Source organism: Scyliorhinus torazame, chromosome 5 (assembly GCF_047496885.1).
Source record: "Scyliorhinus torazame isolate Kashiwa2021f chromosome 5, sScyTor2.1, whole genome shotgun sequence".
NCBI lineage: Eukaryota > Metazoa > Chordata > Chondrichthyes > Carcharhiniformes > Scyliorhinidae > Scyliorhinus > Scyliorhinus torazame.
This window is the reverse complement of record NC_092711.1, coordinates 288601144-288620751: the sequence shown is the minus strand read 5'-3', so window position 1 is coordinate 288620751 and position 19608 is coordinate 288601144. Positions and strand designations below refer to the sequence as shown.

Sequence of the window (19608 nt, the reverse complement as noted above, 5' to 3'; positions counted from 1 at the left end):
AGTTGTTGGCAAAACTGCTGGCCACGAGGATCGAGGACTGTGTCCCGGGGGTAATCTACGAGGACCAGACGGGATTTGTAAAGGGCAGGCAACTAAACACCAATGTGCGGCGGCTCTTAAACGTGATAATGATGCCGTCGGAGGAGGGAGAGGCGGAGATAGTGGCAGCTATGGACGCGAAAAGGCCTTTGACCGAGTAGAGTGGGAGTATCTCTGGGAGGTGCTGCGCAGGTTTGGGTTCGAGGTAGGGCTTATCAATTGGGTTAAGCTCCTTTACAGAGCCCCGATGGCAAGTGTAGTGACGAACCGGCGGAGGTCGGAGTACTTTCGACTGTACCGAGGGACGAGGCTGTCCCCCTGTTGTTCGCATTGGCGATCGAACCATTGGCCATGTCATTGAGGGAGTCTAATAAATGGGAAGGGGGTGGTCCGAGGGGGAGAAGAGCATCGGGTGTCGCTATATGCGGATGACCTGTTGCTGTATGTGGCGGATCCAATGGAGGGGATGGTGGAGATCATGCAGACTCTGGGGGAGTTTTCGGGCTATAAACCCAATGTAGGGAAGAGTGAGCTCTTTGTATTACAGGCGGGGGACCAAGAAAAAGGGATAGGGGACCTACCGCTGAGGAGGGCGGAGGGGAGCTTTCGGTATCTGGGGATCCAGATAGCCAGGAGTTGGGGGGCCCTACATAAACTGAATCTGACGAGGTTGGTGGAGCATTGGAGGAGGATTTCAAAAGATGGGACATGTTACCGCTCTCGCTGGCGGGTAGAGTGCAGTCGGTCAAAATGGTGGTCCTTCCGAGGTTTCTGTTTGTGTCTCAGTGCCTTCCCATCGTGATAACTAAGGCCTTTTTTAAGAGAGTAGGCAGGAGTATTATGGGGTTTGTGTGGGCGAATAAGACCCCGAGAGTAAGGAGAGGGTTCCTGGGACGCAGTAGGGACTGAGGAGGGTTGGCGCTGCCAAACCTGGGGAGCTACTAGGCAGCAAATGTGGCGATGATCCGCAAGTGGGTTGTGGAGGGAGAGGGGGCGGCATGGAAGAGGATGGAGATGGCGTCCTGTAAAGGAACGAGCCTGGGGGCGTTGGTGACGGAACCGCTGCCGCTCTCGCCGACAAAAGTATACCACGAGCCCGGTGGTGGCCGCAACGCTAAGGATCTGGGGCCAGTGGAGACACGGCACCGGGGTGCAATGGGAGCATCGGTGTGGTCCCCGATCAGGGGTAACCACCGGTTTGTCCCAGAGCTGGCATCGGGCGGGGATTGGAAGAATGGGGGACCTGTTCATCGACGGGACGTTTGCGAGCCTAGGGGCACTGGAGGAGAAGTTGAGTTACCCCCGGGAAATGCCTTTAGATATATGCAGGTGAGGGCTTTTGTGAGGCGACAGGTGAGGGAATTCCCGTTGCTCCCGGCACAAGAAGTTCAAGATAGGGTGATCTCAGGTGTATTGGTCGGGGAGGGCAAGGTGTCGGAAATACACCAGGAGTTGAAAGAAGAGGGGGAAGCGCTGGTAGAAGAGTTGAAGGGTAAATGGGAGGAGGAGCTGGGGGAGGAGATCGAGGAAGGTCTGTGGGCTGATGCCCTAGGTAGGGTTAATTCCTCCTCCTCGTGTGCCAGGCTCAGCCTGATACAATTTAAGGTGGTCCACAGAGCGAACTAGATGGGGGCGAGGTTGAGTAGGTTCTTTGGGGTGGAGGACAGATGTGGAAGGTGTTCAGGGAGCCCGGCGAACCATGTCCATATGTTTTGGTCATGCCCGGCACTGGAGGGGTTCTGGAGAGGAGTGGTGGGAGCAATATCTCAGGTGGTGAAAGTCCGGGTCAAGCCAAGCTGGGGGCTAGCAGTATTTGGAATAGTGGACGAACTGGGAGTGCAGGAGGCGAAAGAGGCCGGCATTCTGGCCTTTGCGTCCCTAGTAGCCCGGCGAAGGATCTTGCTAATGTGGAAGGAGGCGAAGCCCCCCAGCCTGGAGGCCTGGATGAATTATATGGCTGGGTTCATAAAGTTGGAGAGGATTAAGTTCGCCTTGAGCGGGTCTGCGCAGGGGTTTTACAGGCGGTGGCAACCGTTCCTAGACTATCGCGCAGAGCGTTAGAGGAAGGTCGGGTCAGCAGCAGCAGCAACCTTGGAGGGGGGGGGGGGGCGTCCTGGGGGGGGGGGACTGCCTGGGAGGGTGACTGCCTGGGAGGGTGGATGAGCAAGAGATAACATGAAGGGTTGGGGAAATTGGCACGTACGGGTGAGGGCCAGTGTACAAAGCTGTGTAAATATATCATTTTGCCATGTATATATCTTGCTCTCCGCGATTTCTCTTTTTTTTTGTTATGGGGAGGGGGGATTATTGTTTGTAATGGAGAAAAATTGTGTTAAAAAACTTTTATTTAAAATAAAAATTAAAAAAAAAAAAAGAATGATTGGACTGAGGCTGAGTGGTTCTGACTGGAAGCACCCAAACTGAATGTACTGCAGATATCACTGGATAGCACTGTTGAAGGGCGGAGCGGTAGAACAGTGGTTAGCTCTGTTGCTTCACAGTGCCAGGGACCCGGGTTCAAGTCCCGGCTTGGGTCACTGTCTGTGCGGAGTCTGCACGTTCTCCCTGTTTCTGCGGGGGCTTTCCTCCAGGTGCTCTGGTTTCCTCCCACAAGTCCTGAAAGTCGTGCTTGTTAGGTGAATTAGACATTCTGAATTCTCCCTCTGTACCCGAACACGTGCCGGAGTGTGGCAACTGGGGATTTTCACAGTAACTTCATTGCAGTGTTAATGTAAGCTTATTTGTTACACTAATGAAGATTATTATTATTATTGATGATCAAACTTTGTTATTTTTCCAAATATTTCTTGTGGCTCACTTTGTTAGTCTAATTCCACCTTTGTAAAAGCACATTGAGGTGTTGTATTCCAGAAACTGTATCAATACAAGTATAGTGATATCTTCAAATTCAGAATGGCATGTGTGATGGTCCCTATGATTGTGCTGCTCTTGTTCCTGGTGGTTGAGGTCATAGGTTTGCAAGATGACATACAAACTTGGTGAGCTGCTACATCCCATCTTGTGAGATGGGATATCTTATAAACTAACGGTGGAAGCTGTGGCGAGTGGCAGGAACAGCGATCAGGTGGGTTGTTCTAATCTGGCAGATTTTGAACTTCATACAAGTAGCGAATGTTCCATCACAATCCCGACTTCTGCTTTGTAGGTGGTGGAAACAACTCAGAAAGTGAACGGTTTATTTGTTTCTGCCCTATTCTTGTAACCACATTGTTGATTCTATGGCTAGTCCAATTAAGCATCTGGCTTGTTTTGACTCTCAGGATCTGTTTTGTTCCTTGATGTTGGAGACAAAAAGGAGTGGTTGCTACCTGCCACTCAGCCCAAGCCTGGATGTTGTACAGGATCTGCTTTTATCTGGCACGTGTTCCATTATTCTAAAGTACTATTAAACACTAAGATTGATGTGTTAAAAAACCTTAGCTATGATATACGATGGACAAAGGTTCTAGCAAAGTAGGTGAAGATTAGATGTAGATCCAGCATGTTGGTGAAGTCTCTGTGATCGAATAGCTTGCTAACATTTGGGCAAAAAGGAGAGTTAACTAAATCCAAGTGTGAGTGTTTCAAGATGGCGCCGGAGCATGGCGACTCTGCGAGCTCTCTCAACCAGACCCCTTTTATCTCTTATCACCGTTCTGACCTATTTTCGCACTAACCGATCGCTATTTGTTGATGTACCATTGTCAATGTACTCTGGTCAATTATTCTTTTGTCTACTACGTATGTACTGTGTACGTTCCCTTGGCCGCAGAAAAATACTTTTCACTCTACTTCGGTACAGGTGAGAATAAATATCTATCTTGTCTATCAATCAATGAGTGTGTATGCTAGTTATGATCTAGTCTGTCAATGCAACTAAATTACTTCACTAGGTGGGCCTTGGGAGTACATCGTACATCATTGTAATGTGATGCAACTTCTAGGAATGCGATGCAGACCGCTCTCCCAATTCTAGCTGAAGTTGTACATTGTGCTTCAGCAGATGTATATTTTACAAATGTTTGATCCATGGTAGCAAGGAGGGATGGCTTTTAACAACTTGTGAGGAGAAAAGAGAGGAATCTTGTTAATCAGGCCTATGAGGTCTGCCCAAGATGCTTAGAAGTGCACCATTCTCTTGCTGTTACTTTAGTAATGCCAATTATTTTCCTTTGTAGAGTATTAGAAAATGTAGGTACTCTAATAAGTATTCTTACCATCTACACACTATCCTCCAGTGATATTGTCGTGTTTTTGACGTTTACTTTGGCAAGATGTTTCATTAAATCAAATGTGCTAAGCCCTGAGCAAAATACTGCTCCAATTTATTGTATGTGTTTACTGCCTGAAATTTAACTGCTATTCTATCTGCGATTATTTTGTTATAGGAATGGGCTGGTGTGTTGGAGATGAATGTTCTATCACTGATGTACAAGTAAGTGCTAAACCAATTGGAATTGAACACAGAGTTTCAATCAATCTGCCAATGTGTAAGTATCTATAATATAGAGGGTAAATACCTTGTGCAGAATTTACTGGTTGTTCACGAGAGTGGGATATTCTGGTGGTCCCACCGGCGCATCCCCGCCTCGGTTTCCCAGCAAAGGGGTGCATTCAACGGGAATTCCCGTTGACACAGCCGAGACCAGAAAATCCTGCTGAGGGCTGCCTCCGCCATTGAAAAACACACTGGTTGCGATTAAAATCCCGCCCTTTGAATTGAATCATCGAATCCTGCAGCACAGAAGGAGGACGTTGGTCCCATCATAAAGAGCTAATCTGGCCCATTAAAAGTCTTATACCTGTGTGAAATTACACTTGCCCAAGTACTTTTGAAATGTTATGAGGGTTTCTCCTTCTTACCATTCTCTTTCAAGCAAGAGTTCCCGATCCCCACTGGGCGAAAGAAACATCCTCCTGAGTTCCGTCTAAGGGCTGGTTTAGCATAGTGGACTAAATAGCTGGCTTGCAATGCCGAACAATGCCAGCAGCGCGGGTTGAATTCCCATACCAGTCTCCCCGAATTTGCTGGGAAACCGAGGCGGGGATGCGCCGGTGGGACCACCAGAATATCCCACTCTCGTGAACAACCAGTAAATTCTGCACAAGGTATTTACCCTCTATATTATAGATACTTACACATTGGCAGATTGATTGAAAAGGCATGTGGCGACTAGGGGCTTTTCACAGTAACTACATTGAAGCCTACTTGTGACAATAAGCTATTATTATTATTAATCCTTCTACCAATTACTTTAAATCCATGCACCCTGGTTATTGACTGCTTGAAAGGGAAGTAGGTAATTTGCCCGCGTTATCCAGGACCCTCTTAATATTATTTACCTCATTGAAGTATCCCCACTGCCTTCTCTGTTTGAAACAAAGGTACCCCAGCCTATCCAGCCTATCCACTCTTTCCCGATAGCTTACATGGCAGCACGGTAGCCTTGTGGTTAGCAAAATTGCTTCACAGCTCCAGGGTCCCAGGTTCGATTCCGGCTTGGGTCACTGTCTGTGCGGAGTCTGCACATCCTCCCCGTGTGTGCGTGGGTTTCCTCCGGGTGCTCCGGTTTCCTCCCACAGTCCAAAGATGTGCAGGTTAGGTGGATTGGCCATGATAAATTGCCCTTAGTGTTCAAAATTGCCCTTAGTGTTGGGTGGGGGTTACTGGGTTATGGGGATAGGGTGGTGGTGTTGACCTTGGGTGGGGTGCTCTTTCCAAGAGCTGGTGCAGACTCGATGGGCCGAATGGCCTCCTTCTGCACTGTAAATTCTATGAAAATTCTCCAGTCCTGTCAATGCCCTTGTGACAGGTCCAGGATTGAAGTTTTGATGAGTGTACTCTTCCATTCATCTGTGGTAGAGTGGATCTGTATTTGAGGCAAGAAACAGATGGTACATTAGCACAATTCCAACCTTTGAATTTTTTGTTGTGACAATTAAAATAATCTGGGCTTGGTTCTTGTGTACCAAATGAGTGAACAAAGTGGCACTGGAGAGGTGAGTTATTTCCAGCAGACTTCCATTGTGAAAAGTTTGCACACACTTGGCAAACCACATGGTGAGACTTCAGTGAAAGACACTTTTTGGGTGGGTGAGGGCGGTGGAGAAAGGTTTGTTGTGTTAACAAATTATCATCGCCATCATCTATAATCGAATACAACTGGTCAGAAATTAGTCCAGGCATTTGAGTCACCAGTCTTGCCAGGTGGCTGCGAGCCTTTTGAGCTCTTCTCCACTTTGCCATCAGACTTGTCACCAGGAACATAGTACTGTTAATCCCTTCAAATGTTTTAGCTTTAAAAGTTTCGTCATTGCAGCATTAGATATACTTCGATGAAATGTAGTGAACAGAAATGGTCAGTCTATAGCAATAGAAACAAATCACTTGGCTCAGCTCACCGATACTGGTTTCTGCTCCAACTGGGCTTCTTCCACCGCTTCTTCTAACCTTATCAATTTTCCCTTGGATTCCTCTTTTTCTCCCTTTGCTTATCTAGCTTCCCTTAAATGCTTCAATGTTATTTGCTGCAATTGCTCCATATGATAGCATTCAACACTCCTACCACTCAAGATTTCTCTTCAATTCTCTATTTGATGCCATAGTGAAAATCTTGTACTTGAGACCCCTTGTTTGCTCTCCTCCACAAAGGAAAATATTTCTAAACACACACCGTATTAAACAGTTTTGCTTTCTATCAGGTCATCCCTCGGCCTTTTCTTTCCCTCTTGTGGAGCAGTACTCCAGCCTGCTCAGTCTTCACTGCAATATTGTCAAAAATGGGGGGGGGGGGGGAAGCATGAATAAATGTTCCAAGAATCACAAATTTATTCGGGCGTGTTGGTGCTTTGGGCAAGAAATACAAATTTTGACTGGACTTCAATAGAAAATTACTTGTTTTCTGTCAATTAGAAAGCAAATTAATAATTTTTTTTTTTTTAAATATCAAGTTGTGATTTTCTCATCTACCGATATCCTGGCAAACCACCCATACAAGCTACTAATAATGGATTTGGGAAAAAGGTAAGAAAAATTTGTATGTGTCACAATAAATGCCTATGTATAATGCTTGCATACAGTAGCATAGCAAATAAACCAGCAACAAATCAGTCAATGAATTAAACAATTTATGGAACTAAAAGGAAAAAATAGAATCTAGAGAGCATGCGGGAAAATGCCATGCAGAAATTAGAGGTATTTAAAGACTCCCTGATGCTTTGTACAAAATCCCGACATGTTCCGAAGGAGGCTATTTGGCCCATCGAGTCTGAACTGACCCTCCAAAAGAGTGCACCCCTCTGGCCACTCCACTGCCCTACCTTGTAACCCCCCCACGCATTGATCATTGCCAATCCACCTAACCCGCACATCTTTGAACTATGGGAAGAAACCAGAGCACCCGGAGGAAACCCATTCAGACACTGGGAAAACATGCAAACCCCAAACCCGGGTCCCTGCTGCTGAGAGGCAGCAGTGCTAACCACTGTGCCACCATGCCACCCATGGAAGCACCAGCTAATCCCCCCACTGGAATTGGCAATTTTCAATTTGCTCTCAACTAGAAGTATTATTTAAAACCAGTTTGTATATTAAATTCTGAATAAAATAACTTAATTTGCTTATATAGTCTTAATTTGTTTTTGCTGAGAACTGCCAGGAGTCAACAGTTAGGCACTTGGTTTGTTTCAGTTATCTGCATCACGTATTTGGATGGTGTTCTGACTAATAACCAATAATTGCATAATTGTCTGGGGAACCGCAGCCTGAGGGAACTACCATCTGTGTGGTAATTTTGCAACATGGAATGTCAGAACACTTGTGGATAATTTTGAGGGCGACTGTCCAGAAAGAAGAACTGCACTAGCGTATCACAAACTATCAAGACTCCAAATTGACCTTGCTGCCCTCAGTAAGACACTCCTTTCTGGGGAGGGGCAGCTGCAAGAACAAGCAGGGAGAGATGCCTACTGGAAAAGAAAGCCTGACCCTTGTGTCCATGCAGTTGGCTTATACAATCTGGAATTTGATCTTGGATACACTGCCAGAACTTGCCAGTTGTATGAATGAAAGGGTCATGACACTTCACCTGTACCTCAGCCGTCAGTATGCCACCAATACGCAGACCTTATACCTCAACCTTTAACTCCAATGAAGATGTCAAGAAAAAGTTATATTCTGAATGAAGTCCACACTGCCACCCCAAAAGAAGTGAAGATCAACCTCCTGGGAGAGTTTAATGCCAGGATTGGCTGTTACTCCGATGACTGGAGAGGAACCACTGGGCGAAACTGGATGTGTGGCCTTGGCCCAGAGAGGGGCAGTGAAAGAACAGGGCCGGATGCTGCCTGTGCCACTGCTGTTTTTCCTGCGCTCTGCTTCTTGAATATCACTGTCCTTGGAGTTTTTGAGGGGGAAGGTTAGCATTTATGAGAACAGAGGAGACCGGATAGGAATAGTTATTAAAACTGAACTAATTCCTAAATAAAAGTGGAAAATGCCCGAAATACTCAGCAGATTAGGCAGCATCTGTGGAGAGTTTTGGGTCGATTGGTTTGGATGAAGTGCATCGACCTCAAATGTTGTATTTTTCTCCATAGCAGATATCTGATCTGAGTATTTCCAGCCTGTTCTGTTATAATTCATATTTCCAGCATCTGCAGTACTTTGCTTTTGAGTTAACGGATTCTTGTTTGATTTTCAAGCCTGTGAGAATTGATGAGAGAAAGTAAAGAATGGTGTTTCTCTTTTCAAAGATCTTGCTCTGCTGTTCCAACAATGGCCATTATGATAGTGTGTTTACAAAGCAGTTTCAAGGGCATGCAGCCACGTGTCAAGGTAAGTTTGTATTTTGTTAAATTAGAATGCGACTGTTGCCTTGCATTGACTGCCGGGTCACTGAAACAAATTTATTTGCGAGAACAAAAGTTCGACTAATGGTGTCGCACACAGTTGGTGGATATTTGCTCACTTCCTACATTAGGTAATGAAAAACATTGTACAGTTCCAATGACAATCTAGAAGTTTACTCATTGACAATAATTTATACTATTGACTGAACTTTGCTTGCAGCTCAATGAGAAGCATATTTCTATGCTTCCAGCAAAACAGCTGGTTAAAATGAGGCGCGCGATTCTCCATTCCCACGCCGAAGTGGCCGCGCCGTTGTGAACGCCGTCGAGGTTCACGACGGCGCGGAACGGCCCAGGTCCCGACCGATTCAGACGCTGACAATGGGCCAGGATCGGGGCCGTGTCATCTACACGCACCAGGCCTTGTCGCCCGTGTAAAAGCGGCGCCGCATAGATGATGCGGCCAGCGCCGCATAACGGGTATCATCCGCGCATGCGCGGGTTGGCCGGCGCCAACACGCGCATGCGTGGTTGCCGTCCTCTCTAAGTCCGCCCCACAAGAAGATGGAGGACGGATCTTGCAGGGCCGCGGAAGGAAGGAGGTCCTCCTTCAGAGAGGACGGCCCGACGATCGGTGGGCACCGATCGCGGGCCACCGCACATTTCAGGTAAAGCCCGGTGCAGGATCCCCCCCTCGCCCCCCCCCCCCCCCCCCCCCCCCCCGCAGGCTGCAGCGACCAGGTGTGGACGGCGCTGGGGGGAACCCGCCGTTTTGGCCCGGCCGTTTGGCCCATCCGGGCCTCAGAATAGCGGGGGTGCCGGAGAATCGCCATTTTCGGTGTCTCCGGCGATTCTTCGGCCCGCGAAACTCGACCGGGCCGTTCCCGCCGCTTGGGAGAATCACGGGAGGGCGTCGGACCGGCGTCCCCGGAAATTTTGGCGGCCCAGGTGATTCTCCCAACCAGTGTGGGAGTGGAGAATCGCGCCCGAGGTATATGATGTACTCTTTGGCTTTTAACTTTTTCTCTTTCTATAGCAGAGTTTGTTTGCTGCCTAGTAAAAACTTAGATAAATTAAGCATGAAGACTGTACTGTGAACAATTCTGGTCTCCTTACTTGAGAAAGGATGTACTTGCACTGGAGGGGGTGCAGAGGAGATTCACTCGATCGATTCCGGATTTGAGAGGATTAGCTTATGAGGAGAGACTGAGTGGACTGGGACTATACTCATTGCAATTTAGAAGAATGAGGGGGAATCTGATAGAAACATATAAAATTATGTAGGGAATAGTTACGATAGAGGCAGGGAGGTTGTTTCCACTGGCAGGTGAAACTAGAACTAAGGGGCATAGCCTCCAAGTAAGGGGATTTAGGACCGAGTTGATGAGGAACCTCTTCACCCAAATGGTTGTAAATCTGTGGAATTCCCTGCCCAGTGAAGCAGTTGAGGCTACATCGTAGGATGTTTTTAAGGCAAAGATAGATAGATTTTTGCACAGTAAGGGAATTATGGGTTATGGCGAGCGGGGTGTAAGTGGAGCTGAGTCCACAAAAAGATCAGCCATGATCTTGAATGACTGAGCAGGTTTGGGGGTCAGATAACATACTCATGCACCTAGTTCTTGTGTTCGTACTTAAATATTGAATTTTTTTTCCTGCGAGTTAATTTGTACAATACAGTTGTATCATAGGATCCCTACAGTGCAGAAGGAGGCCGTTCAGCCCATCGAGTCTGCAACAATCCTCTGAAAGAGCACTCTACCTAGACACACTCCTTTGCCCTATCCCCATAAACTCACAACCCCACCTAACCTGCACATCCTGTAACTCACAACCCCACCTAACCTGCACATCCTGTACATTAAGGGCCAATTTCTTTGCATGGCCAATCCATCTAACAGCATGTCTTTGGACTGTGGGAGGAAACCGGACACCTGGAGGAAATCCACAAAGACATGGGAAGAATGTGCAAACACCACACAGTCACCCAAGGTCTGAATTGAACATGGGTCCCTGGTGCTGTGAGGCAGCAATGTGCCATTGTGTGCCCACTTCCTGCTGTAATTTGACCCTCCTGCCACCCCCACCCTTAGTGGGCTGTGCACGGGTTCACAGGCTAATCAACGGTTTCTCTAACTTGTGCTTGTAGATTCAGTGGTGAACCTGGTTACAGGCTTTGTTCCGGACCAGGCCGCAGTTCTTTTACTACTCCAGGTCACAATCTAAGTAGCTGTATGGGTAGTGTCTGTCACCATATTTCAGCTCATCTACAGGTTCAGTCCCATTGACCCACTTACACCTTCCCCCTTCAGAGACCTCATTCAGTCCGATCCAATACACTTTCTGCGTACCATCGCCGGAGATGAACTTTTCCTCCTTGTTGTGAATCACCAAGACCTCGGAGCCCTGTGAGATAGTTGTGATGGCTCTCCGCCCAGTCCAGGACATTGGTCGACAAGTAATAGCAGTTGCCCCCATACTGGTCCAGAATATGTGGCACAGTTCGCTGGTGCAGTTGACAAACTTGCAGAAGGAGGACAGCCAGTTGACAAATACATCTTTGAATTTGCCCACATTATCCTGCTCAGCCAGCAGGGTCTGTAGTGTGGACTTCTCAGACTCTAGGCTCTCAGCAGCCACCTTCTGCAGAGCCACAGAACGCTGCACACCCAAGCTCTCAAAGAATAACATGCCGTGATGACTAACAGTCCGGAGTGCCAGGGTATGTTTGCTCCATTTCGATCTCTGGACCTGTCATTTCTTCATACCAGGAATAAGGTGCCCAGATCTGGACACCTTTAGACCAACAGAAGATTCAACCGTTGCAGGATCCTATACATCAGTTTCAGATCTGGGACAACCCCTAAGCATAGCCTTCCACTCCGTGAAGTGCTTGTTATCCACTGATGCAGATTTCTGTTTTTGTACAAAAGATGAGAAAAAGGCACTCCGATATATTCTACATCCAGCCCAAATCCCAAGTTTAGAACTATAGTTGTTATGAATTAATTTTTATTAGGTGTGTAGTGCTGCACCTGCACCTGAGCACCACTGGATAGTAGGCTGCAGCTGATTGCCCATCCATTCTGCTCCATCATCAGGTTGTAATGGCAGTGGTGGCCGGGGGTGATGGCCAGCGATCTGGCTGGCTCTGTCTTGAGCAGCAACGGGAGCTGGTGCTGCGGTGTCAGGTGATGAGTGAGTCTGGGAGGGTGGCCTGGACCCCAGGCGCTGCTCAACGAGCTGGAGTTTGGGTCTGGCCTGCCTAAACCAGCTCCAACACAGGTGCTCCGATCAAACTGGCTGGCTGGCCTCCCTGCTGAATTGGGCCACCTGCAGGCCCGCTTGATCCTCGATGTATCTGGGAATGAGCTCTGCCTCCTGCCTGGCGGCCTGAACAGGTGGAATCAAAGATCAGGGATATGTCAGGGCAATGGAGATGTGGACAACAAATAAGTCGAGTTGTTTTGAACTAGTGTTGAATCCAAAATGCTATGAAGTGCTGAATTGGAAGGTGAGGCCTTCTTCCAGTTTGCATCACTGGAGCATTGCAGCAGGCTTAGGACATGGGAATGTGGGCATGAGAGAAGATTCGAAGTTGAAATAGCAAGCGAGCAGGAGGTTGGGAGTCATGCTTGTGAGTCCGAGTGAAGATGTTCCAGATAACGGTCACCTAGCCTGTGTTTAGTCTCCCCGTTGTAGAGGAAACCGCATTGGGAGTAGCGAATACTGTAGACTGCTCCCATTAATGCATTCTGCTATTTTATCTTTTGCCACCTTTCGCATCCTTCATCCCTTAATTTACTCACTTGTCCGCGACCCCTTTGCCTTGACCTGTCCCACCACCTCTGCCCTCTTTCCAATTATAATTCTGAACATTTTTACCTTGCGTCAGTTCTGTCGAAGGATCATTTAGATCCAAAATGTTAACTGTTATGCCTCCACAGATGTGGCCAAACCTGCTTGCGTTTATTCAGAATTTTGTTTTAATTTCAGATTTCCAGCTTCCGCAGTATTTTGCTTTTCATTAATTCATTGTCTTTGATGGCCTGAGGATGTGAAACACAATAATGTTTGTATTCCCCCCCCTGGCCGCTTTATATTTAATTTACAGCACAGGCACCAGCCCCATCTATGTTGGTATTTATGTTCCCACGCAAACCTTCTCCCAGCCTTCTTGATCACAATCAGGGTAACCTTCAGCATTTTAGTGTTTTTTTTTCTAGTTTCTTGAATGTATCTATACTAGAATGGTTATAGCACAGACGACGGTCATTCAGCACACGGTTTTTGTGTGAGTATCTGCAACGGCAACTCGGCTAGTCCCACTCCTTGACCCTTTCCCTGTAGCCCTGTAAGATCTTTTCAGATAATTATACACTTCCCTTTTGAAAACTGCAATTGAATCTGTCTCTACCACACACTAGGCAGTGCATTCTGGATCCAAACAACCTGTTACATAAAGTTGTTTTTTGTCATGTTGCCTCTGGTTCTTTTGTTGGTCACCTTGGGGTTCTTGACCTTCTGCCGATGGGAACAGTTTCTTCACATTTACGCTACCCAGACACCTCATGATTCTGAGCACATCGAGCAAATCTCTTGACCTTCTCTAAGGAGAACAGCCCCAGCTTTGCCAAACTATCCACATTTATGGTTTTCGTCCTCGGAACCATTATTGTCATCTTTTCTGTATCTTTCTAAAACCTTCATCCTTCCCATTGAGGCTTAACCAGTGTTTATGAAGATTCGTGGCTGACTTGTTCTTGCATTCTGTGCCCTTATCTATAAAACCCACAATTCTGCATTATTTATGAGCTGCTTTCTCAACCTGCCCTACCACCTTAAATGATTTATACACATGTACGCTCTGGTCCCTTTGTTCCTGCATTTCATTTAGAATTGTACTGTTTATTGTATGTCCCCTCATTCTTCCAACCAAAAAATGTGTCACTTCACACTTCTCTACGTTTAATTTTATCTGCATTGTCTGACCATTCACTAGCTTGTCTATACCCTCTTGGAGTCTGCCACCATCTTCCTTGCAGTTTCCCAAAACATCCATGTCTTGCATCATGGTCCAAATTTTGAAATTGTGCCTTGTGCAATCGGGTCTAATTAATATAAATCGAGCAAGCAATCTTCCCTCTATATACCGTCCCCCCAGTCAGAAGCAAGCAAAGCTTTGTCATTTCAGTCTTGAATTAAAACATTAATCTGTTGCATAATGAAATTCTAGATGTGCTGATGACTAGTGTTTCAAAATGCTTACTGAAACTAATATTTTTCCACGTAAAAAGCATAGTTAACACAAAGGAAAACAATGTAGTAGCCGATTTAGAAATTATATGGCCAACATGTTTTCTTAGCGATCCTGCAGACCTAGAATTTTATGATTCATATGTGATAATCTATCTTGACTTCCAAAAGGCCTTTGATAAGGTGCCTCACGGGAGACTGCTGAGTAAAATAAGGGCCCCATGGTATTCGAGGCAAGGTACTAACATGGATTGACGATTGGCTGTCAGGCAGAAGGCAGAGAGCTGTTCTCTTTATATATTAACGGGACTGGGGGCATTCTGGCTAAGTTTGCCGATGATACAAAGATAGGTGGAGGGGCAGGTAGTATGGGGGAGGTGGGGAGGCTGCAGAAAGATTTAGACAGTTTAGGAGAGTGGTCCAAGAAATGGCTGATGAAATTCAACGTGGGCAAGTGCGAGGTCTTGCACTTTGGAAAAAAGAATAGAGGCATGGACTATTTTCTAAACGGTGACAAAATTCATAATGCTGAAGTGCAAAGGGACTTGGGAGTCCTAGTCCAGGATTCTCTAAAGGTAAACTTGCAGGTTTTGTCCGTAATTAAGAAAGCAAATGCAATGTTGTCATTTATCTCGAGGCTTGAAATATAAAAGCAGGGATGTACTTCTGAAGCTTTATAAAGCATTAGTTAGGCCCCATTTAGAATACTGTGAGCAATTTTGGGCCCCACACCTCAGGAAGGACATACTGGCACTGGAGCAGGTCCAGCGCAGATATACACGGATGATCCCAGGAATGGTAGGCCTAACATACGATGAACGTCTGAGAATCCTGGGATTATATTCATTGGAATTTAGGAGGTTGAGGGGAGATCTAATAGAAACTTACAAGATAATGAATGGCTTAGATAGGGTGGACGTAGGGAAGTTGTTTCCATTAGCAGGGGAGACTAGGACCCGGGGGCACAGCCTTAGAATAAAAGGGAGTCACTTTAGAACAGAGATGAGGAGAAATTTCTTCAGCCAGAGAGTGGTGGGTCTGTGGAATTCATTGCCACAGAGGGCGGTGGAGGCCGGGACGTTGAGTGTCTTTAAGACAGAAGTCGATAAATTCTTGATTTCTCGAGGAATTAAGGGCTATGGAGAGAGCCGGTAAATGGAGTTGAAATTAGCCATGATTGAATGGTGGAGTGGACTCGATGTGCCGAATGGCCTTCCGCTCCTATGTCTTATGGTCTTATAGTTTTTGGAATTGAATTTTAAAATCTAAAAATCAATGGAAAAAAGCTATGCCGTGTTTGGAAAACCTGAGTATTACCCCTCCAGGTAACTGCAATTTAAAGGATGTTCCATGTCTTCATCAAGACATTTAGTTGGAGGTGCGAAAATAACAAACAACTGGCGGTCCCATCAGTTTTGTAATCGAGCCAGTGAAACTGGCAAGATTGCAGTTGTCTCCATTAGAGAGATTCATGTACTCCCAGAATCAAAGTGACGCTTCGAAAGGTAAAGTTGATTACTTTGAATTTCTATTGGGACATCCCAGGTGTGCCATGTTGCCTTGGGATTAGATTGCAGGGTTTATTTTTGATTTTGGCTTTAATCAGTGATTTCTCACAGAAACAGGAATTTAGTTTTTTTTTTAAACGGGCAGTTGGAGACTGGGTCGGTGACCAGGAGCAGATGAAAACCAAGTGTCTGAATTGGAGTCGCTAAGCAAAAGTTAAGTGAGGCCCATGCTGGAACTGGGGGAAGGGCACAGTCTTTGAGGTGTTGAAGAAATGGAGATCGCGTAGCCGAATGCAAGAGAAAGGGCCTCACAAAATCGCAGCTTTGAGCATGGCAATGACAGTTGAGAACCAAAAGTGAATTCCTGAGAGCTGTGGCACATGTGAAGAAACCCTCAAGATCCTGTATAGTATAGAAGAACTCCTGGGTGGGAATAGAAATGGAATGAGAAGTGGGTTGTTAAAAACATTCATTTACGGGATGTGAGCGCCGCTGGTTAGGCCAGCATTTATTCCCATCCCTAGTTGCCCTTCAGAAGGTGGTAGTGAGTTGCCTTTTCGAACTGCTGCAGGCCTTTAGATGTATGTACATCCATTGTGCTCTTGGGGAGGGATTTCCAGGAGTTTACTTCGGTGGCAGTGAAGGAACGGCAATATATTTCGGGTGGTGAGTGACTTGGGAGGGGTGGGGGAGAGACTTCAGGTGGTGGGGTTCCCAGGTATCTGTTGCTCTTGTCCTTCTAGATGGTAGTGGTCTTGGGTTTGGAAGAGTTCCTGTAGTAAATCTTGTAGATGGTACACAGCTGCCACTGTTTGTCGATGGTGGAGAGTTTGTGAGTTTGTATGTTTGTGGAAGGAAGGGCAATCAGGCAGGCTGCTTTGTCCTAGATGGTGTTTAGCTTCTTGAGTGTTGTTAGCGCTGCACTCATCCAGGCAAGCGGAGAGTAATCCATTACACTCCTGACTTGTGCCTTGTAGATGATGGGCAGGCTTTCTTTTGGGGAGGGGGTGGCCAAGAGGTGAGTTACTCGCCGTAGGATTCCTAGCATTTGACCTGTCCTGGTAGCAACAGTATAAAAATGGCTAGTCTAGTTCAGTTTCTGATTAAGGTAACCCTCAGGATGTTGATTGTGGGGATTTCAGTGATCGTAATGCCATTGAGTGTCAGGGGGTAATGGTTAGGTCGTTTCTTGTAGGATATGGTCATTGCCTGGCACTTGTGTGGCATGTATGTAATTTGGCACTTGTCAACCCGAGCCTAGATATTGTCCAGGTCTTGCTGCATTTGGACGTGACTGCTTCATTATCTGAGGATTCACGAATGGTGCTGAACATTGTGCAGTCATCTGCAAACATCCTCACTTCTCCCTTTATCATGGAAGGGAGGTAATTGATGAAGATAGTTGGGCCTAGGACATTACCCTGAGAAAGTCCTGCAGTGATGTCCTGGAACTGAGATGATTGACCTCCAACCACCACGACCATCTTCCTTTGTGCCGGGTATGACTCCAACCAGCGGAAAGTTTCCCCATGATTCAGCTAGGGCTCCTTGATGCCATATTTGATCAAATGCTGTCTTGATGTTGAGATTTATTGAAATCTTTGTGCATTTAAGCTTCTAACTCAAGTTGTAGTTTCTTTGTTTTAACCCTTGGTGTTAAGTAGATTATTTTCCTTGAAAATGTGAAATCTTGCGGTGTAATTCTTTCAATTAACTGACTTTGAATTTGTTTTTAAAGCTGCTAGTTGCCACCGATTGTAACCAGGGCATTTTAATAAAGTAACGGTTGCTGTTTCTGGCATGTATGGCATTTTTTAAATGTAATCTGCAATGTAGGTCTTCAATATGTATGTTATATGGAACCTATTAAACAGCCAAGCTCCAGCCTTTACCATAGATGTGGTGTAATGTGGAAACTTCTAGAAAAAATAAAGTGAACAGAATTTGTAAAGAGGGTGATTTGTAAACCAAAAAAGCCACTGACAATAGCTCAATGCTTCACCTCTGTCGCGCAATCTTGGTTTTGGCAAGAGGGAACAAAATTTTGCTTTTTTTTTTTGGCAAGTATCATCTTGGGCGGGCAAAGCTGGTGCCTGCTTTCCCGTCTTTTTCTCCCCTCCCATCTTATTTGTAACGAGGTGGGTCCAATGTCGTCGCTGGTGGTGCAGGTGCCAGCAACTTGGGTTTAGGGAGCAATGCCAGGGTACTTCCCAGGCATGATCCTCTTTTCCCCCCTCTGGGGCATATACTCACCTATGTGCCTCTGCTGGGTTCTGCTTTCCAGATGTACGTTGTGGAGGACCTGTCATAATTCACGTTGGCGTACCCTCATGGAAAATTTAGTGTGGGGGGAAACTATTGAGTGTAAAAGGCCTGATCCTATTTTAAATTGATGCAAATGGCGATAGTTGGGATAACCGTTATGTCATTGATGGAGGCGGGGGACAATCAATCTGGAAAATCCCACCATGTAAAAGCTGTTTTGGGACTACTGCGTGACCCCTCCGCCATGCCTGAAATCTGAAAAAGGGAGCACACATTCTCTTTCTCCCCTCTTTTTCTCTCCCCTCCCCCAACTCAGTCGGAATCTGAGACTGCCATGCAAGAAATGAACCAAATATATAATATGTATATCTTAAATATTTTATTTTAGCGGTTGTGTATGAAATGCTGTACAGAGATGTCTTTGGAGTGGATGAGGAAGAGCTTCGAGCAGCAGTGGAATTGTTCCGCAGTCATGGGAAGAAAACCAGAAGAGGAAGTGTTTCTCAAGGAAATGATGATGCTGAATATCTTTCTGAAAAAGTTCTGCGGTACGTGGGTTTGGATAGACCATAAATTTTGGGATTCTGATTGATTAAAAATGTTGAGTTGGTGACCTATTTGTGGGGTGAGGGATAATATTAGTATACAGATTTTCTGTTCATGTATTCCAGAAGGAATTTTAAAATGACTATGAAATTCTGGCCACCAAAGATTTTCTGAAAAATTGAAATGAGTGGCTGACTTTCTGAATGTACTGCATATCTTTTTAGTTTCTGAAGTTAGATGCAAAATCAGTATCTTATTGGTTGTCTTTGTTTCCAACACCATCTAATAACTCCGTTATAGTGAGTATTATTAGTCTCAGTAAATTATGAAATATTGTTGTAATTAATGTCAGGAGTAATGGGAACACACAAGTAATATATTTTTGAAAGCTCTATGAAATCAGTATCTTGCGCTGTTACTTTGGTAATCCATTATAAAATTGTTACCTGGAGACATTATGAAATAACTGAAATCGGATTTTAGTTGAAATTGGATACGGATTTAGAGGTTATGCACTATAATTGCAAACATTAAATGCGCACGTGCTTCTGCAAGATAGTTTTGGAAGTCAAAGATGTTTCGTAGCATGAAACTAGAAGTATGGCACAACCAAAAACCCCATGCCATAGATATATTTCTGTCTGCTCTCTGCAGGGACCAGTCCAATGTCATTTCCAACTTTTATTAGGTCTGTTTTTTCCCCATTTCAGAGTCTTTAATTAACATAGTGACTATCAAAAAGACACTTCTCTCTCTTTTCGGAGGAAGTCCCAAATTGAACACTGACAGTAAAGTCCACTCCTGTTGATTCTTCCAGATTATCTCTTTCCCCTTCTCCACTCCCCCCCCCCCCGCAAGCCACGTCAGGATGAACCTTTCTTTAGCTTGACATGGGATGTGTCTCTTTGCCCATAAGCCATCTTTCCTCTCTCGTTTGTGCTTAGTAGCTCACCGAAGGTGCTCACACATCTCTCTCTCTCTCTCTCTCTCTCTCCCCCCCCTCTCTCTCTCTCTCTCTCTCTCTCTCTCTCTCTCTCTCTCTCTCTCTCTCTCTCTCTCTCTCTCTCTTGACACAACAGACTGTTTCCTGGGTTAAAAACAGAAAATGCTGGAAAATCTCAGCAGGTCTGACAGCATCTGTGGA

General features: G+C 45.8%; 1 protein-coding gene across 1 annotated transcript in view; it reads left to right on the top strand.

The window, feature by feature from the left end:
* alg13 (ALG13 UDP-N-acetylglucosaminyltransferase subunit) overlaps positions 1-19608 on the top strand; it is a 137363-nt gene that overhangs the window by 39255 nt on the left and 78500 nt on the right. Inside the window, exons 8-11 of the mRNA XM_072501533.1 lie at positions 4428-4474; positions 6991-7063; positions 8794-8875; positions 18307-18466. Of these exons, the coding sequence (XP_072357634.1) occupies positions 4428-4474; positions 6991-7063; positions 8794-8875; positions 18307-18466 (362 nt within the window). The remainder of the gene's footprint in view (positions 1-4427; positions 4475-6990; positions 7064-8793; positions 8876-18306; positions 18467-19608) is intronic.